This window comes from Rattus norvegicus, chromosome 5, assembly GCF_021556685.1.
Source record: "Rattus norvegicus strain SHRSP/BbbUtx chromosome 5, alternate assembly SHRSP_T2T, whole genome shotgun sequence".
Lineage (NCBI taxonomy): Eukaryota > Metazoa > Chordata > Mammalia > Rodentia > Muridae > Rattus > Rattus norvegicus.
Genome location: NC_141538.1, coordinates 52,793,575 through 52,817,251, shown reverse-complemented (window position 1 = coordinate 52,817,251; position 23,677 = coordinate 52,793,575). Strand labels below are relative to the sequence as shown.

Below are 23,677 nucleotides of genomic sequence, written 5' to 3'. Positions count from 1 at the left end.
ACCCTGTGAGTCTGGCCAGCCAGCTTAGCCAAAACAGGGGGGTTGTGGGTTCAGTAAAAGACCATGTCACAAGGCAATAAGAATGAGAGTGCACCCAACTCTAAACTCCAAGTCAAGGTCTGAGGATTTATAAAGTTGCATGGAACTAAGGTTTCTGTTGGTAGATTAGTGTATGTAATAGGTAACACTACCATGAGAGTCAAGAACAAGAATTAGCCAAACAATATTTACTGTCACAGAGGAAGGGTGTCTTATCTTAGTGTTCTATTGCTATGAAGAGACATTGTGTCCATGGCAGATCTTATAAAAGAAAAGCATTTATTGGGGCTGTCTTACCGTTTCATAGGTTTAATCCATTATCATCACGACAGGGAACACAATGTTATGTAGGCAGTCATGGTGCTAGAGGAGTACCTCAGTGTTTCATATCCATTTCACAGGCACCAGGAAGAGAAAGACACGCCTGGCTTGGCTTTTACCACACACATCCTACCTCCCAGTGACACACTTCCAACAAGACCACATCTCATCCCTTTCAAGTAGTTTCCCTCCTCCATAATCAAGCATTCAAATATAGGAGTCTATAGGAACAATTCTTATTCAAACTGCCGCAAGAGATACAAGATACATGCTGTTAGGTGCTAGAAAATGGAACAAAAAAGTATGAGGCCCAAAGACAAGATACCCATCCAAACAAATCATCACAATTTATTAAAGAGATTCAAGAATATAAATGTTCATGCACAAGAAATCCGTGGTGCCAAAAGTAGAAACTGAATACGTGTGTGTGTGTGTGTGTGTGTGTGTGTGTGTGTGTGTGTGTGTGTACATACTCAGGAGGAACCCAGCCCAGAGTTACCTATCTTTCCCCCTCCCCAGATGACAACACTATACTTTGTAGCAGGCAAAGGTTGTATCTAAGCAGCTTGTATCTAAAGTTTATATACAAGCCTGTCTGTAACTGCTTACTGCTGCCTAATGGGAACAAATAGGATTTCCACTGCTGTTGGCAGAGTTCTGCTGTAAAATTTATTGAAGATGAATGATTCTGTCCATTGTGATGTAAATAGATGCATTTATGAATTCAGATGTCACAGGCAATCGAGTGTGGTGGTTAAACATTGTCTTCTGTGGAATGCTGTACCCAGTACTTAGTGGGCTGTGTAATCTTGGATACTCATCTATAAATTGAAGATAAACGGTCACATTAATAACCTCATAGGTTGGGATGAGAACTAGGTATTAACATTTTAAGTAAACATCCACAAGAGCACTTGGTACAGAGTAAGCGCTCTTATTTTAACATTATCCTGGCTTTTAACCAATTCACTGGGCAAAAATAACCTGGAGTCTCATAGGTGCTGGAGGAATCCTGTAAGGTGCGTATCAAGATAAAGTTTATTAAGAAAAATGAGGGTGGGGCTGGAGAGATAGTTCAGCCATGAAGAGTATTCGTTGTTCTTGCCAGAGGACCAGGGTTCAGCTCCCATTCACCTACACGGTGGCTCGCAATCACATGTAACTCTAGCTTCAGGGGATCTGATGCCCTCTTCTGACCTCCTCAGGCACCAGACATGGCGTGCATGCGTGCATTCAGACAAAACACTCAAACAAAATAACACCAAAAAATGTAAAAAAAAAGTTTTAATACTGGAAAGTGAGCCCATCCATGAATTTATGACACATTTATTGTATTTGGGGCTGACTTTCGTTCAGTTAGAATATTAACTAAGGACAGTTTTTTTTTTCACATTAGAGTGTGACCTGGACTCTGGCATAGTTAGGGTATAAACTAGTAAACATTGACTACAGTCTGTCTTCTTCTCTCTTTCCCTCCCTCCATCCCTCGAGTGTACTCTGTGTAGCTTTGGCTTTCCTAGAACTCACTCTGTATACCAAGCTGACCTCGAACTCAGAGATCCACCTGCCATTGCCTCCCAAGTGTTTGCGATTAAAGGTGTGCACTCCTTTTATATAAATAATCTTATTTGACCTAGTTGTGGCATTTTAAATTAAGAAAGGGTAGAATGGGAAGAACGCGCAGAAGCTTTTAATACAAGAAAACTTCAGAACACCCAGTATTAGGTATATATATCATCAAAAACAACTTTTTTTTTTTTTTGGTTCTTTTTTTCGGAGCTGGGGACCGAACCCAGGGCCTTGCGCTTCTAAAAACAACTTTTGAACTTGTATCACTGGAGGAAAATATGAGAGTATGGCTTACATATGGGAGTATGACTTAATGAATTTCTTCGTCAGGTAACTTTAGACCCGCTATGATACGAACACGAGCCGTGCAATTCATGTTACTTGGGCTTGACAATCAAAATATTTGGACAAAACTAGTCTTGCAAAATTCCTCCTCTTAGGAAGAGCTGACACCTCAGCTCCACGCCCGAACCTTGGGGGCGGAGCTACCAGGGCAACGCCTGGCCTAGGGGGTCAAGTTAGAGTTAGGGTTGTGCAAGTCTGTATGGTGGGCAAGCGCGGGACTCTGGTTACAGAAGCCGCCGAGTACTGACAAGGACAGCCGAGCGTTGCCGAGGCGCCTAGACTTGCCGAGGGCTGCTGAGGACAGCTAAGCGTTGCCAAGAGCAGCCAAGCGCTGCCAAGGTGCCGAGCATTGCATAGGTCTGGCAAGGACTGCCGAGCGGCGCCGAGCGTTGCCGAAGACTGACAAGACAGCGGAGGGCCGCCGAGCGCGGCCGAGCCTTACAAAGGGCTGACTAGGATAGACCGTAGCACGCCCGTGCTATGGGTCCGGTGGTGGAGCGGCCGGCCGAGCGGTGCACGAGCAGCGCCACGGAGCTGGAGCTGCTGAAGCAGCGCGCGGCCGAGCGCATCGACGAGGCGGCGGAGCGCCTGGGCGCGCTGAGCCGCGCCATCTGGAGCGCTCCCGAGCTGGCCTACGAAGAGCACCGCGCGCACGGCGAGCTCACGCGCTTCTTCGAGCGCGAGCCGCCGGCCGCCTCGTGGGCCGTGCAGCCGCACTTCGGGCTCCCCACCGCCTTCCGAGCGGAGTGGGCGCCGCCCGAGGCCGCGGCGGGGCCCGGCGCGCTGCAGCTGGCTTTCCTGTGCGAGTACGACGCGCTGCCAGCCCTGGGCCACGCCTGCGGCCACAACCTCATCGCGGAGGTCGGAGCGGCTGCGGCGCTCGGCCTGCGGGCTGCGCTGGAGAGCATCGCTGCGCCGCCGCCGGTCAAGGTAAGCCACGCCGGGCCAGCGCGGGGTGTGCTGGATCCAACCCGGAGTGCCAGAGCAGTAGAGTACCACACCAGTTATTTTTGGTGGCTACAGTTTGCTAACTAGGTTGCGTGATCTCTGGAGGAAATAAATGTTGTCGACTCAGCAACAACAACAACAACAGCAGCAAAACCAAAAGATTTTGATTTGAGTAATTGGTGTTTCGTATAGTAAATTTCAGTGTTTAGAACTATCAGACTGCCAACCCTCTAAAAGAGCAGAACTAACGGAGAAGCGAACAAAACATTTACTCCGTAGATGGGTTCTTGTTTAAGTGTACATTTTTATTTCATATTAAGCAGGCGTCTTGATTCTTTAAGCAGGAGAAGGTCGTGCTTGTCCGTCTGTCCTAGGCAGGTCTGATCTTGTGTTTCAGATGGTATATTTAATTCTGTGAGCCAAGAACCAACCATCTGTCACTCAGCCCGGTTCACCCCACAGGGGCAGTAATCCTCTACAGCAGTTCATCTCCCGTGGCCGGTTCCCTTTCACTCCTGTCTCTTTTATGCCTCTGGGTTTTTGTTTTGGTTGGGGGAGGAGGGCGTGAGACAGACTGGACAGACTTAGGGCTAAGTTCTCAGCATTTGACAATGGGCCCAGTAGATTCGGAGTAAGGGGCAACTGCTCAATACGCAGGAGCGGTAGTGCATGCCAGGCCGAGCTGTGTTTGAGGTCAGCCTAGACTACATGAGCTCCAGGACAGTCAGCGTTACATAGAGACTCTGTCTTACCCCTCCCCCCAACAGCAGCTCAATTTAAGATAATTTATAAACTTAAAAAAACAGATAAAGCCAGACTTTGAGAAGTATACCAACTTCTAATTTCAAGGGGTTGTTTTCAGCAACGTTCCTCTCTTACCAGAAAATGGAATACGAGTGGATCCCTTTCGCAAGCAAAGCCTTTAAAAAAAAAAAAAAAAACTCATCTTGTATCATTGTATTTTTATACATGACTTTAACAATACATTCATTTTATACAGATGATTTGTCTTTGCTTTCTTAAAAATTGTTTGAAAAGTTAAGCTTAAGTATCAAAGTAAAACTTTTATTCTGTCAAGTTCTCTTTTATTTGATTAGGTGTTTGGTGACCATTCAATCTTCCTGGTTGAACTGGTGGAATTGAATTAGCGGGTTTGTGTAATAGTTGGCAATTTCTAACCATGGCACTGAGATTGTTAAATGCTCATCGATGAAAGATTAGTAAGATTAATAAAGATTGAAGTGGTTTCTCAGTGAGGAATCAGAGTTCCAACCGGAAGCCCAGGAGAGCCATCTAAGAGAACTGTAGCTCTGAAGGCTGGCTCTGTAAGCCAGGAAGCCTACAGCCTGCCCGAAATGATACAGACTTCTGACTACCTCACAGGTTTCTCGTGAGGGCGACAGGCCACTTGCAAGGTCCTCACCAGTAAAGCTTATGACTAATTATACCTGTTATACACATACGCTAACAGGCTTAGCCACGAAGAAACTTTAACAGATAAGTCCTCGCAAACGTTGAAGTACATAGAATTCTACTCTTTTAGGTCTTTATTATAACTTAATTTAAGTTAAATATAAAATTGGGGAAATTTTCCTATAGCATTTCTGGCATGTATTCACACCAGATTACTGTAACAATACAAATTAAAATTTGTGGTTCTGCACCGTGTGTTTTAATTCATGGTATAAATGTCCGACTATAACTTCTCTTCAGGGGTTAAGGACTTAAACACCTACTCCAAGTGCACACACACTAAATAAAACCCATGTAACGTTTTCTGGCTAGGAATCTCTTTGCTAACATCTGCATTTCCTTGTAGGTAATTGTCCTGGGAACCCCTGCAGAAGAAGAAGGTGGTGGCAAAATTGATCTAATCAAAGCGGGTGCTTTTGAAAACCTTGATGTTGTTTTTATGGCTCACCCGTCTCAAGAGAATGCCGCCTACCTGCCGGATGTGGCCGAGCATGAGTGGGTAATCACACTGAAGATAATCTCTTAGTGGGCAACAGACTGAAGAATACTCAGACCTAAGGCGAAAGCATTTGTCATGCAAGCCTAGAGACCTGAGTTCAATCCCCAGAACCCATATCAAAACGGAGAGAACAAAGTTGTCCGTTGATCTCCATAGGTGTCCCATTGCAGGCACACACACACACACACACACACACACACACACACACACACACACCCGCCGCCACATGCAGATGTAGTTTTAAAAAAGAAAGAAAAGTAAGTCAGACCCCAAACCTCTGCGTTCATACATTTAAAGTCTAAAATGAACTGGACACGGGCTACTGGGCTACTCTCCTATCATCTAAGCTAAGGCAGGAGGAGTGTGAGGCCAGCGTGGGCTGCACACGAGACCCTGGGCCTGGATGACACTGATGGGAGGTTTGCTGCGCATCCTCGCCTCTGATCCTAAGCTGTTATTATGGTCATAAGTGAACTATTAAAGGAGTAGCAAACACTTGTGTTCTCTCCTGAACTTAGTGTGGCTCCTGGAAAACAGCTGTCCTTTGGGAAGGAATTGATTGTCTTTACCAGGGACAGCTTTGTTAAGATTTGAGAAGAAAGCACTTCCTCATGCTGTTTTTAGCTTGGTTCTGTGGAACTGGAGGAGGGGTCTCTTTTGCATCTAGAGGGATGCACCTTTGAACTGGCGTGTGAATTTTTAACCACTAAGGACAGTGAGAGTAGAGACAGCTGTGGTATGCTGGGCTGTGTCAGCTAATTCTGTGGTAGCTGGGACTCTGGGGTGTGATAATAGAACTATCCGTGCAGTGTAGCTGTGCTAGGGATTTCACTTCTCTGAGCCTCACCGGACTCAGAGCCTCACTTGTTTTCAGAGCTTCCTTCCTTCCTTCCTTCCTTCCTTCCTTCCTTCCTTCCTTCCTTCCTTCCTTCCATTCATCCATCCATCCATTTATTTGCTTTTCCAGACAGGGTTTCTCTGTGTAGCCTTGGCTGTCCTGGAACTCACTCCGTAGACCAGGCTGGCCTCGAACTCACAAAGTCCTGCCTATCTTTGTCTCTAGAATACTGGGATTAAAGTACTGGGATAGCACTGCCCAGTGGTATCTTTGTTCTTACCAACTGGGAACTGTTACTGTGAGAGTAGAAACAATTCTCTTTGTTTGGGGGCGGGGGCAGATAATAATATGATCTCTGTACTTCTGGAAAATATTAGAAGTTACCAATCTTGGCCAGTACTTGTGGCTGGAAGAGGCCCGCAAGCTGTAGGCAGTTTTCCCAGACTACTAGGATTATATTTAGGCCTTGATCTCATGTTTGTCTTGATCTTAAAGTCAACCCAATTGGTTCCACATATCCCAGCCCCTTGGTTAAGGTCTGGTATATAGCACAGGCTTGCCTGGAACTCACTATGTAGTCGGGGTTGTCCTTGAACTCCCTGCCTCTGCTACTGTAGCACTGTGATTGCAGGTATCTCTGTGTGTGTGTGTGTGTGTGTGTGTGTGTGTGTGTCTGTCTGTCTGTCTGTCTGTCTGTCTGTCTGTCTGTCTGTCCATGTCTTGTTTGTGTGGTGTTGGGGAGCGAATGAGCCTAAGCCTTTACACATGCCAGATAAGCACTCTGCCATTTGAACTGTGTCCAACCCAGCTTGGTTGGTTTGTGTTTGTTGATTCAAACAGTCTCATAATAGCCCAGGCTAGCCTCAGATTTGCTATGTAGTTGAAGATGATCTTGACCTTCTGATCCTCTTGCTTTCCCAGTCTGGATTTCAGGTCTACACCATTATGCCTAGTTGTATATGGAGTTAGATTGAGGCCAGGGCTGCGTATCTGCCAGGCAAGCATTCTACTAGCGGAACTCTGGTGGTATCTATACTACACACACACACACACACACACACTTTACTCTCTTTACTATGTAGCTTTGGCCAGCCTGGAACTCAATATGCAGTCTAGGCTGGCCTTGAATTTGTAAAGTTCTACCTGCCCCTGCCTCCTGAGTGCTGGGATTATTTATTCATCGTTAGCATGTAGGTATGTGGTGAGGGGGCATGTATGTCTTGGTACACACGTTGCAGTCAGAGGACACTGGTGGAGTTGGTTCTCCCTGTACTGTTAAGTGGGTTCCAGGATCAAACTCAGGTTCCAGGGTGTCAGACTTTCTTGGCAAATGCTTTTCGTGCAGAGCTACCTTACCACCACTGCCCTCCACTTAACAGTTTGTCTTAAAAATAATTATATATCAGTTAAACAAACTGCTATTTTATCAAAAACAGACCTTTGAAGTTAAAATACTACTATGGATATAAAAGATACATTAATATTTCTTTTTCTTATTTACTGTTCTTTATGGTTTTAAACTTTGTGTTTAATATAGTCAAATAAATTGACAACCTCTTTAATTTTTTTATTGTGTGTGTGTGTGTGTGTGTGTGTGTGTGTGTGTATGTGTGCATGCGCACAAGTGTGTTCCATAGGACAAAAATGATAGCCAGAAAACATCTTATAGGGGTCAATGTCTCCTTCCACCAGTCCCAGGAATCAAACTGAGGTTTTTATGCTTAGAGCCAAGTATCTCCCTGCTGAGCCACCTCACCAGCCCTTCATAACCATTTATATAGTAGAATAATTCATAAAGTTTAAAAATATTACTGATAATAACCTTTTTATAACATAAAGAAAATTTTGGTCAGAAATAGCTGAGAGTGTTAGGATACCCTATAAAGATATGATCCTTGGATTTTCAAATGTTGTCCTAATGTATTTTAATCATTTTCTCGTTCCTTGACCTTCCTTCTCATCATTTTTCCCTGGACGTAGGGTCTCACTGTATAACCCTGACCAGCCTGGAATTTCCTATAGTTAGCCTTGAACTCAGAGATCTGCTTGCCTCTGCTTGCTGAGCACAGGGATTAAAGGAGTGAGCCACCACTCCCACCTGACCTTTGGAAGACAGGGTTACCTGAGTCCTTGCAGCTTTTGATACAGAACTGTCTCACACAACACTGTGTAAAGGATGTGGCCGTGTTTGTGCTCCGTGTTTGCTTGAGCTCAGTTGTTAGGCAGTCTGCTTAATCTGCGCGTGGATTTTTCTTTTCTTTTGTTTTTTTCTGTCTCTCTAGAAATGGAATGCAGAGCCTTCCACACGGTAAGCAGGCACTCCCAGGGAACTGCGTTCTCCCTCCCACATTCCTATGCTTTTACTACAGATGCTTTTTCATTTATCAGTGGAAACTGCTTCACCTTTGAGCGCTTGTATATGAAACTGTGAGCATGAGTGTGTGATTGTGTTGAAGTGTCTCTGCTTTCTTCTCTTTGGCTCTCTTTGCAGAAGTAGATTAAGTTGGATTAACTTTTTTTTTAAATAAGTGAAAGATTTATTTCACTTATTTTATGTATATGAGTACACTGTAGCTGTCTTCAGACACACTAGAAGAGGGAATTGGATCCCATGACAGATGGTTGTGAGCCACCATGTGGTTGCTGGGAATTGAACTCAGAACCTCTGGAAGAGCAATCAGTGAGTGCTCTTAACCTCTGAGCCATCTCTCCAGCCCCTACAGATGCTTTTCAAATACATATTCCAATATGGGGGCTAGCAGATGGCTCTGTAGGTAAGAACTGGCACTATGCCGCCAGAGAACTTGTTTGGTTCCTAGCACATATGTCCAGCAGCTCACAACATCCTGTAACTGCAGCTTCAGGGTTCTGATGCTCCCTTCTGGCCTCTTCAGCAGAGCATTCGTGTGTACAAACACCCTCTCTCTCTCTCTCTCTTACACACACACACACACACACACACACACACACACTGCATTCACAAGTACATACTCAGCACATAAACACACACACAACTAATTAGATTTTCTGATCTTACTGATACTGGAGAAAGTAATTCCCAGTGATTTCTTTTGTTTTATTTCCTAGCGTGACTGTGAAATACTACGGAAAAGCATCTCACGCTGCTGCTTACCCTTGGGAGGGGGTGAACGCCTTGGACGCCGCCGTTCTTGCCTATAACAACCTCTCTGCGTTAAGACAACAGATGAAACCAACCTGGAGAGTTCATGGTATGCACCCCCAAATATTTGCTTGTTATAGTTCAGTGCAGTTAAATTATTTAACGCTACATTTTTTAAAATTGGGGGTTGGAAGCTAGGCGGTGGTGGCTCAAGTCTTTAATCCCAGCAGAGGCAGGTGGATCTCTGAGTTCAAGGCCAGCCTAGTCTACAGAGTTCCAGGATAGCCAGAGCTACCCAGAGAAACCCTGTCTTGAAAAACAAAACAAACAAAGCAAAACACACATGTGCACAAACACACATGCACGCATGTGTGTGCTCGAGAACACACACACAAACACACACACACACACACACACACACACACACAGCATGGGGATGTAGTTCAGTTAGTAGAATGCTCACCTCGAATGCACTGCGTGCTGGGTTTGATTCCCAGCACTGCCTAAAGCCTCACATATCACACACCTGTAATCCCAGTACTTGGAGTCAGAAGTCCGTGATCATCCTCAGCCACGTGCAAATGTGAGGGCAACCTGGGATAAATGAGATTCTTTCTCACAAAAAAGACATGTTGGTTACTAGTTTTACTCAGGGGCTATATACTCTTAAAATTCTCTGTATAGAGATAAAGTAGCACAGTCTTTTCTAAAGGGTACACATTTCCTCCTACCCTGTCCGGGATTGTATGCATGAGTCATGACACTAATTTACAATATCCTTTCCTTCCCCCACCCCCTCCCTCCTTTCTTCCCTTCTTTCTTCCTTTCCTTCCTTCCTTCTTCGGTTTATTTCTGTACAATCTAGGAAATCGTGCTTTAATCACTACTTAATTCTAAAGAATACTCAATTTTGCTGTATGCTAAAATCAGTTTGTAGTTGTACTTTTGCAAGTCTCTTGTCTTAATTACCTTTTCTGGTTGGAGTAGCCGGTGGTTTGAGGTGGGTCCTCACTACGGGGTCCAGGCCGCCCTCAAGTTCATGCAGTCCTTTGTGTCAGTCTTCTGAGCTGAGGGTGCAGGGTTCAGGCCTGGCCTATCTTTCCACTTGCTAACTAGATGATTGGGAATTCAGTTTTCTTTCTTCCTCCTCCTCCCTCCTCCTCCTCCCCCTCCTTCTCCTCCTCCTCCAGATGAGGTCTTTTGCTCTTTTCTTGCTCTCTTGCTTCTTGCTCTTGCCCTCTTGTCCTCTTCCCCTTTGTCCCTTTTCCCTATTCCCCTCTCCTCTCCCCTCCACGTGCTCATGGCCGGCCTTTACTCCTCTTCTTTTCTACTCTTCTCCTCTCATTTAACCTCTCCATGTGGAACAAAAAAAAAAATTAAGTCTTTTACAACCTCTGTAGCCAGGATTGTGTAGCCAAGGATAGCCTTGAACTCATGATCTTCCTGTCTTCTCTTAAGTGCTGAGATTATAGATTATACAAGTGGCTGGGATTAGATTCTCCGTGTCTCTTTTAGTTATTAATAGCAACAGATAAAACGTTATTTTGTCTGGTCCCAAACAATTGTGTGTTCTGACAGTTTACAGTACTTTGGAGTCTTTATTCTGCTTTTGTTTCTAGACATGACTGTAGCCAAGGGTCTGAGAAGCAATCGTAGCAGTCTCTACTTGGTATGAAAGTTATTTCTGCACTGCTAAGGGTCACCTAATATATTCATAGGGTTTTTCAAATGTGATGGTGGTTACAGAGCCTCATGCTTGTGTCAAATGTTTTTTTTAAACTGCACAGCTGCAATACAGCCTACAGAGATGAATTTCCTCCAGAAAGTTTAAGGTGCTGTTTGTTTCTTGTGGTTACATAACTCTGTATTTCTTTATAATTGAGATTATAATATCTCCTTCCTCACCCCCTTTCTGCTCCTTTTCTTTCCGGTTCTGGGAATTAAGCCCAGAATCTTACACATGCTGGGCAGGTGTTCTGTTGTTGAACTTTATCCTCCACACAAGCTGTAATTCCTTACATTAAATAGCTTCCTTAGAATAAGGTACACAGAGACAACTTCCCCTTATTAGCTGGGAAATAGGCCCTCTCTGTGCTAGTGTTGTACAGCATGCCAAGATCTTCATTTATCAGTGAAGCTAAGAAGGAATTATTTTCCCTTGTATACTAGTCTTTAAACAAATCATCAAATTTATCATCAGTCAATTTGGTTCTTCTTGTAGGTATAATTAAAAACGGCGGGGTCAAGCCCAACATCATCCCCTCTTACTCTGAATTACTCTATTACTTCCGTGCGCCCTCAATGAAAGAGCTCCACGTTCTGACCAAAAAGGCGGAAGATTCCTTCAGAGCCGCGGCTTTGGCTACAGGCTGCACAGTAAGAGCTTTTCGGATCAATTATGACCTCAGTTATGTGTGGGCTGTGTGTACCTTGGTTCTTTATCCCTTTGGTGATTTTTAGTTTGTGCTGGTGGTGGTGCTGGGAGCCTGTCTGGGCCTTGCCCTCACTGGTGATGTCTTGAAACTGCAGAAGGAGTTGGCTAAATATTTGATGTGAGATCCTTGAATGAGTGTTGGATGTGACAGCCTTTAATTCTTACGTATTTCCTCAGGGTCTGCAGTAGAGGATACTGTAGGTCACCTTACTCAGACAGCAGCTGGGGTACTTAACGTAACACTGTGCCGGGATCCCTGCCTTTCTACATCACTTTGTGTCCTTCCCATAAAGGGCATTTTAGGACAGTATCTGAGTATGTCATTGGCAAGGGTGTGGTATAAAAGTGTGTGTGGCGTGCTGGAGTGGAAGTCAAGATAGACTCGAGCAAAGGAGAGTTTACTGTAAAGTCAGAAACATTTCAGTATCAGCCATGTATGTGGCAACATGGGATGAGGTTCATAGCTACATAGAGTTCAGATACCATAGGGTCCGTCTGGGGAGACAAGGTCTTAGATGTTGCTTTTAGAGAGCCGAGATCTGTGTCTCATGGCCATTAGAAACATAGTATCTCTGAGGCTCTGTTTCTCACTGGAAAACTAGGGACAATCATGCCATTCCTCCAGGTTTCTTGTGAGGGACAGATGAAGTAACATCTGTGAAGAGATCCCAGCCCAGCCTTCCGTTCGTTCTGTCCTTGGTGTAGCAGTCGCTCACATGGTAGTATGTCTTATCCTCACGGTGTGCATCTTCTGTGTAGAACGGACAGTGTTGGATGAAGCAGAGCAGTTAAGACAGTTTCCTGGTGGGGCCTGTAGCTTATCTTGGCCAACACAAGACCCTGGGTTCAGTTCCCAGTCGGTGGGATGGGAGGAGAGGGTTTCCCGAAATCATGCAGACCGGAGTGAGCCTTGAAGGACAGTCATACTTCCACATACATGAACAATAGAGAGATCTCAGAGGTAGGGAATGTGGTCGGAAAGACAAGAATGCGCAAATGCTCATCTTGTGTGGTGAATAGATAAACAGGTGAACAAGACGTGAGTAAGAGAAGGACATGTCCTCTTAGGCCACTTGCAAAGAGATTGAGTGCACAACTATAGTTTCCACACCGAGGGAACTAAACACTTATTTCCTTATAACTATAAATAATCTAAATATTTATAAGTTAGACACATGAACTATCATTAGCTAGTGTCTCAGCGTATTCACGGAGTGAGGGCATAGAAACTGGAGAGATGACTCAGTCAGAAGAGGTGGGGACCTGAGTTTGACCTCCGCAGCCCACTTTAAAAAGAGAGGTGAGGTGCAGTGCACTTGTAACCCCAGCTCTGGGGAGCCAGACACAGGCAGGTTTCTGAACCTCACCAGCCAGCCAGCCTAGCTTACTTGGCGAGCATCCGGCCAAAGGAAGGGCTGGCCCTATCAAAACCCGACAAGGATGAGCTCCTGAGGACTGTCACCTGAGCTTGTCCTCTAATCTTCCACGTGCACACATGTGTGCACGAACACATGTGGAGTTCATTGTCGGATCTAAAGCTATATCTAAGTAGCCTTTCATTAATTTATATTCCAGCTGATTTATGAAATGTTTGCCATTATACCTACCTTAGATGTTGCCAAAAAAACAGAAGAAGTCTGATCTCCGCTGTTTGGTGCTTAGCGTTTGCTCACTGCAAACAAAGACTGTTAAGTGCACTTACACAGTCGCGTAGAGGCTGCTTCTGTGTCTTCGTGTAACATCGGTAAGCAAGGCCATTGTAAGTCTGCCTTACTGGGATGTCCGTATTCTCTGAGGATCCCTTTGAAACAAGGCTGAGAGGTGTCGGGCAGTTCTGGGTTAAGCATGTTGACTTTTGTTGATGTTTTGTTTTTTCCCTCTTGGAGACTGAAATCTAGAGCAGGATCCATCACAGTGGTCTGGAACCACCAGCATCAGAATTACTTGGAGGTTTAGGTTCTGACAGTGAAGTTTCTAGGCCCTCCCTACAGCGTTCTTAGGTGACTGATGTTGGTACTTGCTGGCCAGGATGGAATTGAGGAACTCTAATTTTATGATGCACTCTTTTCTTTTTTAAAGGTAAGAGGTTTGCGAGAGTTTATGTCTGGAATGGAAAATCCTAAAACCATTTCCCGTTGGAAACCATCGCTGTTCTGGACTTAGTGGATTTGAGCTTTTAATCTCAAGCTTTGTTTCGTAATTTTTTTTAATTAGGTAGAAATTAAAAGCGAAGCCCACGATTATTACAACGTTATTCCAAACAAGACACTGTGCAGCGCGTATATGGAGAATGGGAAGAAGCTGGGAGTAGAGTTCATTTCAGAAGATGCAGTGCTGAACGGCCCTTCAGGTAACTGAGCTGCCATAGATTGAGCCGTTTTAGAAAGAAAAAAAATGCCAGTTTATGTTCAACTGAGGCAAGGAGAGCTGTGGCTATGTCTTTCAAGCAGGGGCTTGGTGTAGCTCAGACTGGCCTCAAAATCTACACATAGCCAACATTGACCTTGAGCTTGACCCTCCTGCCTCTGCTCCCCAAATGCAGGAATTATAAATCCATGCCACCAGCCGGGGTTTATTAGATGCTGGAGATTGAACCCAGGCTTCCTGCTTGTTGAGTAAGCACTGCCAACCCTTAGGAATTTTTTTTAAATGTATCTGAGTATTTTACCTGCATATATGCATGCACACTGTCTGCTTGCCCACACTGTCTGCTTGCCCACACTGTCTGCTTGCCCACACTGTCTGCTTGCCCACACTGTCTGCTTGCCCATACTGTCTGTTTGCCCAGTGCCCTTGGAAGCCAGCCCAGGGCATTGTATTCTCCGGAATCTGAGTTTATAGGCAGTTAAGAGCTGCCATGTGGGTGTTGAGAACCAAACCTGGGAGCTCTGCAAAAGCAGCAATTGCTCTCATCTGCCAGGCTAATGTCCATCTCCCTAATGGTATTTTTAATGATATTCCTTCACACTTAGGTTATTGAAAAGAAGCTACTGAACTCTTCAGTGAGTGTTTTTAAAAAATGGTCAGTCTGCTAGGAGTGTTCTAAATATTTCTAGAGTTTAAATTTAATTGTATTTTTTTTCTCGTGATGCTGGGATCAACCCCATAGCCTTATGTATACTTAGCAAGTGCTTTACCACTAAGCTGTGTCTCCAGCCTTTACTTCTAATCTTTAAGTAAGCTACTAAAATGGGAAACGGGATTTTAACTCCTCTCAGTTTATCACAGCAGGCAGGTTATTAAGTATTGGGTGCATATTCAGACTCTGAGGAGTAACCCATCTTTCAGTTCAGCTATATTTGGGATTTATTTACTTACCGAGACCAGGTCTTCCTGTATGTTGTCTAGGCTGGCCTTTGCCTTGTGGTCCTCCAGCTCGAGGCTCTCAATTTTTGGGAGTACAGGTATGTGCCACCACATCCAGCTTACTAGAGTTAGTGTGTGTGTGAATGTGTGTGTGTATGTGCACCATGTATGGGCAGGAGCCCAGGAGGGCTCATGAGATCCCTTGGAACTGGAGATAATTATGATAAATATGGGTGCAGGGAATAAAATCCCAGGTCTTCTGCAAGAGCAGTCAGCACTCTCAGGCACTCAGTCATCGCTCCGTCCCCTATCTTTAAAGTTTTAATTCATTATTATGTGTATGTGAGTACATGATGTATGCGTATGTGCATGTATGTATGCATGCTTGTGTATGTGCGCGCCATGCATGCCTTTAATCCCAGCACTAGGAAAGCAGAGGCAGGCGAATCTTTGTGAGTGTTAAGGACAGCTAGGGCTACTACATAGTGAGACCCTGTCTCAGAACAAAAGGAAGGGGGGAGGAGCAGGAAGAGGAAGAAGAAGGAGAAGGAGGAGAAGGAAAAAAAGAAGATGATCAGCTTTAAATGAAAACAGAAAAAGGATGCAAACAGAAAAGATTTTTATGAGAAAACTGAAGTAGATGAAAAAGAGAAAAATAAGTAAATGCAGCAAGGTTCAGGAAAGAGGGTAAGAGTTCAGAGACCCCTCCCCAGGAAGCTGCTCAGAGACCCCTCCCTAGGACGTGGCCAGCACAGGGACTGAGGAGGAAGGCTGGAGGGTTAAAGGAAAATCCAGTGCTGGCTTCTGCAGCACATAAACTAAAACTGCAGTGAACAGATTTGTGTGGTCTCTGCAGATTGTGAAACTTTCCGTGGATCTAATTAAAGCTGGGTAAAATCAGTGGAATATATACATACCTCTCCTTCCGTGTTCACACCCACTCACAGACACACACCCAAAACATACATTCTGAGACAGGCTCTTAGGTAAGGCAGGCTACTCTTGAACTTGTCGTGTACTTGAGGGTGACCTTGAACTGATCATTCTCCACTCCTGAGTGTTGGGATCGTAGGCATGGAGCACCATGTTGGGTTTGAGGATCAGACCCTGGGCTTCTTGTGTGCTCTTGGCAAGCTCTCTTCCAAAGTATATGCCCACATCATCGGGGACTACATTAATGTAGGATTCTGGTTTGCACGGGTTGTAGTTTTGTCATCACTGGGACCTGTAGGATAAGGGATAGATTGCCCCTCTGATAGCCTCCAGATAAAAGAACAAATAGGTAATGTCACCAAATCTGTCGTCACGACCTAGCAGAAACTGGCTCCAGAAGCTGAGGCGGTCAGCTGGAGTCTGCGCTTTAGCTTTCTCCCTGGGCTTCCTGTGGCCGAGCGTCCAGATGCTCTTCCCCACCGCACTATTTACATCATGGATAAACAATAGCACCGTCTCTTGGAAATGGCCGACCTTGTAGCTGTGCTCAAGCGAACAGTCCTCTGCTTGCACTCGGCTGCTCTATTGTCACAGTTAGTGGGGTCAGACATCCTCAGACAAGGACACTTGGAGAACACTTTAGAAGAACACACTTGGGTCTGAAATGGGGTGGGATCGGGGGAACCATGCTTCCAGAGCCAGCTTCTCAGTGAGCTCAATCAACACGAGACAATTTCCCAAAATACTGTACACCATCGAGTGCTTAGTGTATATTACCGGAAACAGTGTATTTTACAGTGCCCCAAATCCTAACCTTTGTCACATAACTTGTAGCTATGAGACATTTAATGTCTGTAGGACTTGGTTTCTTCCCAAGTAAAATGAGAACCCTTCAGATGTAGATGAGAAACCTGAATATATACAGGTGTACACAAGTATAATCCCAGGACTCAGGAAGTTGAGACAGGAGGATCACAAGTTCAAGACTATCCTGTGCTACATATCAAGACCCTTTCTTAACAAACAAAAGGACAAAATGTAAAATCTTTAAAGTAAATGAGAACGTATATGAAGTTCTTAGAGTTTTAAACAAAGTAGTTCCCGCTGCCATTGGCTGAAGTATTGATTTCCTTCCCTCACATTTACCCTTGTGTGGGTTAACTGCCAGGCACACGGCTTAACCTATCAGGGTTCAGTAGGTAGCCATTGAATTAGCACAACACTTTGCTACTATTAGAATTTAGTCAACAGATGTTAGCTTCTGTCTTGTGACAAGCTGGACATGTGGCAATTTAAAATGCTAATTCTTGACTGATGTATTGTTGGTAAGAGACACTAGCCAAATAACCCAACAGGAAGTAAGCTGAAACTGAAAAGTGGCATGTTACTATTGTGCTTACCATGAGCGCCTCTGCTACAGAAACTACCTTCCTTGGTTTGCTCAGGGAGCAGCAGAGGGCAGGGAACAGCAAGGCTGGGGATGTGGCTTGGTTGGCAGCTCAGCCCCTAGCATGCCTGAAGCCCCGGGTTCTACCTCCAGCGTTCCATAACCCAAGTATAATGGCAGCCGGTGTAGTTCCAGTGCGTGGAAGACAGAGGCAGGAGGCTCAGAGGTTCAAGGTCATCACATACTGAGTTTGAGGCGATCCAGGGCCACATAATACCTTGTCAAAAAAAAAAAAAAGAAAGGAAGAAAGAGAAATTGAAAAACAAAAGAAAGAACGGTATGTGCTGACGTCCCGTTGGGGTATACATGCTGACGTCCGGTCGTCCGGCAGAGCATGGCTGAGGTCCAGCGCAGTTGGTGTAGGGGATTAGTGGAGCTGTCGGCAGGAGATCAGGTTAGAGAGGTGAGTGGACGAAGCATGATTCTGAGCTATCTGCGAGGTGGTGTGAATAGGTGGCCCGTAGCAGAACACGATGAATGAATCTGATTCTCGCTGCACTGAGCCTGCTTAAGACATCGAGGAAGAGCTATCAGGTGGGCAATAGGATTTACAAGCAAGAGGGCTGGAGGAGAACTGCGAATGCATTCCGAGTGGCTAATCTGAAACAATAAGTAGAGAAATATCTGAGGATCTGCTGTGAGAAGAGGGAGGACTGGCATCAAATCTCAAGGAACCAGTCTCTCACAGTCTGTGGCCCTGGGACAGAGAGGGAGGAGCATCAGGGTTCCCAGTGGAGTGCTGGTGTGGCTGGCTTTGTGGCTGGAGATTCCTTCCTTTGTTAGAGCAGCTTGGCCACTGCAGAGGTGGGTGTGGCCACTGCAGAGGTGGGTGTGGCCACTGCAGAGGTGGGAGTAGGCATAAGCAGAGGTGGGAGTGACCACTGCAGAGGTGGGAGTGGCCACTGCAGAGGTGGGAGTGGGCACTGCAGAGGTGGGAGTGGCCACTGCAGAGGTGGGAGTAGGCATAAGCCGAGCATCAGACAGCTCTCCTGGGAAGCGAAGCTGGCCCTGGGAACCATGACAGAGCTCAGGACTCTAGTTACAACCATTCAGAATGTTTAACCAAACACCCCTTTCTTCCTTTTTGTGTTTCAAGGCTCCACTGATTTTGGAAATGTCAGTTTTGTGGTTCCCGGGATTCATCCATACTTTTACATCGGGACTGATGCCTTGAACCACACGGAAGAGTACACAGAAGCCGCAGGTGAGCAGGAGATGTGTGTATGCAGGGTCCTCTTCCTCCTCCTGCTAAGTGCAGCTCTTCAGCCCCGCTCTTCCATAAAATCAGAAAATACTGTATTGTGCTGTGCTGTGCTCAGAGAGTGGAGAGGCAGTCTAGATACTGAGAGGTAGCCCGCGGGATTAAACGCACTTTACTATGTAGGGAGGCATTTTGAGTCGTTTTCTTTTCCTTTTAGGATCACAGGCAGCTCAGTGGTACACTTTGCGCACAGCCAAGGCGCTGGCGATGACTGCACTGGACGTCATCTTTAAGCCTCAGTTGCTGGAAGGAATCAGAAAGGAGTTTAAATCGAAACTTCAAGAAGAGCAGCTTTTAAATACACCAGCATAGAAGGAAGACTTCGGGACCGCTCAGGAAACATTGTTTTGTTTGTTTGGTTTTTACCTCCATTGTTTTTCAATGAAATAGAGCAGTCTTGGTGAGGACAGGAAATAGGAAAGACACTATCTCACTCTAGATTTAATGGAGTCTCTGATGCTTCAGGCACTGGTGTGTGATACCATCTGTTAAGCCAGATGATACCTGATCTGTAACATTTGGAAATGTTTTGTAAATGTATCTGTTGTATAGTGTTACAAGTCCCAAAGGTCCCAGAACTTAACACTCATGAACTCTGTGGTTCAGAGTAGCGAATGTCTTCTCAGGAGTTTAGATTGGGGGGAATTTATTAAGTCTAACTGTATCTGGGTCTAAAGAAAAACTTATAATAAAAATACACTTTCAGACACTCTTAGAATTTCCACTACAAAGACTTAGCTTTTAACACTTAGAGAGGAGAGGAGAAGGAGGAGTGGGAGGGGAGGGGGAGGAAAAGGGGGAAAGGAGGGAGAGGAGGTGATGCTCTTTATTTACACGCAATTACTCCAAGAAGTGGCATAGGGGCAGGAGAGTTTTTCCAGCGGGGTAGGGTGTTGTGTGTTCTTACAGGAGTAGGCAGGGTAGTACAGGCTAGGTGTGCTCTGATCTCCAGTGTCCTGCACGGTTCCCACTACCCAGCAGCCCCTCAGGAGAGTCCCAAAGCTGGCCCAGGAGTAATATGAACCTGTGGCCTTGGAAAGGAGGCTCTGTAGTTCAGACTGTGACTCAGTTAAACTTCCTGAGATTTCTCTGGACTTTCTCTTTTGCCTTCTCCCCTCACTCTCTGGTTTGTGTCGCCACAGCATTTGTAGAACCACAGAAGACAGTTGCTTTTTTCTAGGTGGAAACCTGAAACGTCAGTGGTTGTCAGTAGAAACACTGTCAACAGTAACTCTGGTGAGGAGATGGGGAGGGAGTCAGTTAAAGCCAACAACGTTTCCTGATTCTTACTTTAGCATGAATTTGGTTTTGGTGGGGCTGAATTTAAGACCAGTCTTCCTTTCTGCCTCTCCCCTCCCGCTCTCCTCTAGCTGCAGTCCTGCAGCTGCTGCCTCTCAAACGCTGGGATGATAGCCATGAGCACCGCACACCCACCCTTTAGTGTGAACTTGTTGCACATGATTAAAGTGTGAAAAAGCTGGCGAAACCAACTCTTAGGCGGTTGGGGCGGCGTTCTAGAATCAAAAGGGGAAGGACACAGGGAACATTTGGCTTTTGTGGTGGAAGCAAGGCACTCTCCCTGAGTGACGCCAGCTGTCACCTGGAAGGCTAACCATCTGTGACCTTCCAGTCTCTAATTCCTATTTGATGAGTATTTCAGAACTGTGAGAGGGGTTGCTCCCGGCTCTACCCTGACTTGATATAGGCCGGCGTTTGCTTGCTTACTTGCTTTTGTGCAGCTAGTATACTAAGAATAGTTTTTGCATTTTTAGAGGAAAAATAAAACCACCACTACCACAAAGAATAAGGTATTTACCGTCTGGCCCTTTGGGGGTGGGGGTGGAGCGCTCGGGCCCAGTCTATCAGGTGGTTTCTGATTTCTATTCTCTCAGGTTTTCTTGAGAAGCCTCAAGCCCTGTATTGGAAACACTTGAGTGTGTAGATGGGGCTCCCTGACAGAGCGGTCTGGACTTCCCACTCTCTGCTTTGTCTTTCTAGACAGAAGCCTGTTTCCGCTCCCCTCACCCTGCCCCTCACCACAAGTCCTCAGACTTGCCTCTGTGCACACTACTCTTTCTGTCTTCTCATAACAACATTGAGAACTCGATCTTTCATGACACCCTGTGTCTGGATAATCATAACCGAGTTCATCATATTAAATATGAATTTTGTATAAAGAGGGACTATCAATGAAAGCCTCAATCAAAACATCAGACATGTCAGAGATGCGGTTTTTATTGACCGACTTAAGTCTCCTGAGTAGCCGTTCTATGTGTTCCTCACAGCCTAAGGGATAGGGGTTTTTGCCGATTGCTTTAGTTTTGGGTTTTGCAGGGCTGGATATTGAGACCAGGGCTTCACACACGCAAACCCAGAACTCTCGCACTGAGCTGCATCCCCAGCCCGGGGCAGGGCGTTGGCCTCATTTGCTAGGATCTGGAACCATCCTAGAACAGCTGTTGTTACAGACGTAGCCCAGCCTCTGAGAATCACACAGCTGTGGCTCTTATGTGTGCCCTGTGTTTGGTTTCCTTTTTTTTTTTTTTAAACTAAAATTGAATTTTACTTCTGCATAAACAATGCCAGCTTTAGGTAGGTAAGGATGGGAAGGCGCTATGTTATCTGTGTTTCTGGTTGGAGGCTGTTGTTGTACAGTGGGCCTCGTCTGCTCTTTTATCTTTCCGTGTGCACCACTTACACCATGTACTTACGCATGCCTTCTCCTAACTGTCCCCTGGGGGAGGCATTAAGTCAGTACACTCTAGAACGAGTAAGTTTCACTAATGGTTTAAGTGTAATTACGATCTGAAATTTATTTTTCTTTTCCAACTTAATCTTAAGGAAGTTCGAATACAGGACCTGTACAGTATGTGTTAAAGTTCCTTTTTCCTAAATGCCTGAGACCCGTGGTGTTTCAGATTTTAGAATAAAAAATGTTTTGAAATATTTGCATCTATTATGTAATCTATATTTTATACATATATACACATATGTATATACATATAGGGAGGGGGGAAGAGAGATATGGAACCCAAATAGAGCTATAAAATTCCTTTATGCTTCACACGCACTTGCCCTGTGCACATAGCTTGAGGGAAACTGCGCTCAATGTTTTAGTGTCTGAGGGTGACCGACCTGCAGATCATAGGAGGCCAGTTGTGCGGTTTTCACCCGGGTCATGCCATTCAAGGTTGGAATTCTGGAGCATTTCCGGTTTCAGGTTAAGTGTGTTCAACCCGGACTGTTAACTAGTAAGTTGCTGTGTGTTCTATGACTGTAGCTAATGTTTAGCTTGCCTCAAATTTTTTGAATTGATTTTTAGTCTTAAATTCTCCTTAATGGATGAGCTACACGGGGAATTTTCTTCTTTTTAACCATGTCTCTGTAGCATAATTACTGGGGTAAAGTAGACTCTGCATGTTCTTGTGAGGATGTAAACATGAAGGGGACCCACAGTCTCCCGAGGGTCTGTAGATTCATTGTTGCTGCTGCTGTTAAACTGTGCAGTCTCAACATCTGAATGGGCAAATATTCGCAGAACACTGGAGACAGGCAAAGAGCACCGGACCCTGTGCTTGGTGCTACGTCCTCCCAGGATTTGGTTCATATGGACCACATCCCAAACTGCCTTGGGAAGTTTTGAGGAAGGGCTTCTAAAATATTTTAAAACATGTGAATCACTTCTGTCTGTTTAAACAGAAAAAAAAAGTTGATGTCAGGTCATTTTTAGAAGAATAGTTCTCTCACTTTATAGTATCTTTTTTAAAGAAAGAAAACCTTTCCGAGGGCTTTTGTGTTCTGTGATTTCTAACTTTTACTTGAAGCAGTCTTCTGAAGCATGTCCCACGCCATTGGACTAACTCGATGGGGACTGTCCTCTCTGTGCCCATTAGCAATCTCCAGTCAGCCATAAGATGGGATAAACTACTTTGCTACTACTGTAGGCCTCTGTGGTCTAACAGCATAGCTGAGGATGGTGTGTTCGGGTGTGTCAGTATTTTCAAAAGCAATCTCTGCTATTGTGATTATAATTATTTTTGTTTTAATAGATGCATATTAAAATTTGTAGAAAAAATCTAAGATGTCTGTGTGTTTATCTAATAGTTATTTTTAATCACATACACGCACACACATCAAAACAGAGATTTCATAAAATAAAGCATAAACACCTAAATATAAGGTTGCATACTGTTTTCTTACCGGAATTGTGGAGTTGGATCTTTTCCTTCCTGTGTAAATGTTATATTTATATAATATGAATTTTAAGACTAAATCTTTTAAGAATGAGGTTTGTGCTGGACATAGTAATGCACATGTTTAATCCCAACACTTGGGAGGCAGAAGCAGGCAGATCTCTGTGAGTTCAAAGCCATCCCGGTCTACAGAGTGAGTTACAGGACAGCCAGAGCTATTAAGTGAGATCCTGACCCAAGAAAATAAAACAAAAAACAAAACAATAGATTAAACCAAAGCTGAAATGAGTGTTTTACTTCTCTCGGAAACTGAAAACTGGGCATCCCTGTGCTAAGTGTCAGCTACATAGTTACAGCCTCACACCTGACTTTCACTGTATAGACAGCTCTATCTTCATTAGACAGCAGTTCAGAACAGTTCCTACCAAAGCTGAGGAACTCATGAGAGAAACAAAGTATCCACGGGCCTTTGTGTGAATTACTGCCTGGTCCAATAGAGCTGTCTCAGGGTTTCTGCTGTGAGAGCATCATGAGCAAAAGCAACATGGGGAGGAAAGGGTTTATTTCAGCTCCCAGCTTACAGTCCACTATCCAGGGAGTCAGGGCAGGACCCAAGGCAGGAAGTTAGAAGCAGGAACTGAAGCAGAGACCATGGAGGAGTGCTGCTTGCTGGCTTTCTCAGTCTCCCACCAGCCTAGGGGAGGCATCTTCTACATCGACCCAGAGTGGAGCAGGCCAATGTGGTGGGAGCTTTTTCACAGAGATGCCTCTTCCCAAATAACTCTAATGTGTCAAGTTGACATAAGACCAGCCAGCATAAAAGGTTCCGATCTTTTCAAATTAATTTTTGTCTTTAAGACTGAGTCTTACTGCGTAGCCCTGGCTGGCTGTAAGCTCACCGTCCTTCCTCGGCCTCTCAACATCTAGGATCATAAGCATGTGACACCAAG

General features: G+C 45.0%; 1 protein-coding gene across 3 annotated transcripts; it reads left to right on the top strand.

Moving 5' to 3' along the window:
• Positions 1-2,538: 2,538 nt before the first annotated feature.
• On the top strand, positions 2,539-22,609 carry Pm20d2 (peptidase M20 domain containing 2). 3 transcript variants are annotated; one of them, XM_087548854.1, is made up of 9 exons: positions 2,659-3,204; positions 5,042-5,190; positions 8,315-8,419; positions 8,756-8,806; positions 9,120-9,262; positions 11,375-11,529; positions 13,802-13,937; positions 18,370-18,477; positions 18,692-21,480. In XM_087548854.1, the coding sequence occupies exons 1-9, from the start codon at positions 2,755-2,757 to the stop codon at positions 18,844-18,846; spliced, it is 1,452 nt and encodes a 483-aa protein (XP_087404980.1). In that variant the 5' UTR covers positions 2,659-2,754; the 3' UTR covers positions 18,847-21,480.
• Positions 22,610-23,677: the final 1,068 nt, after the last annotated feature.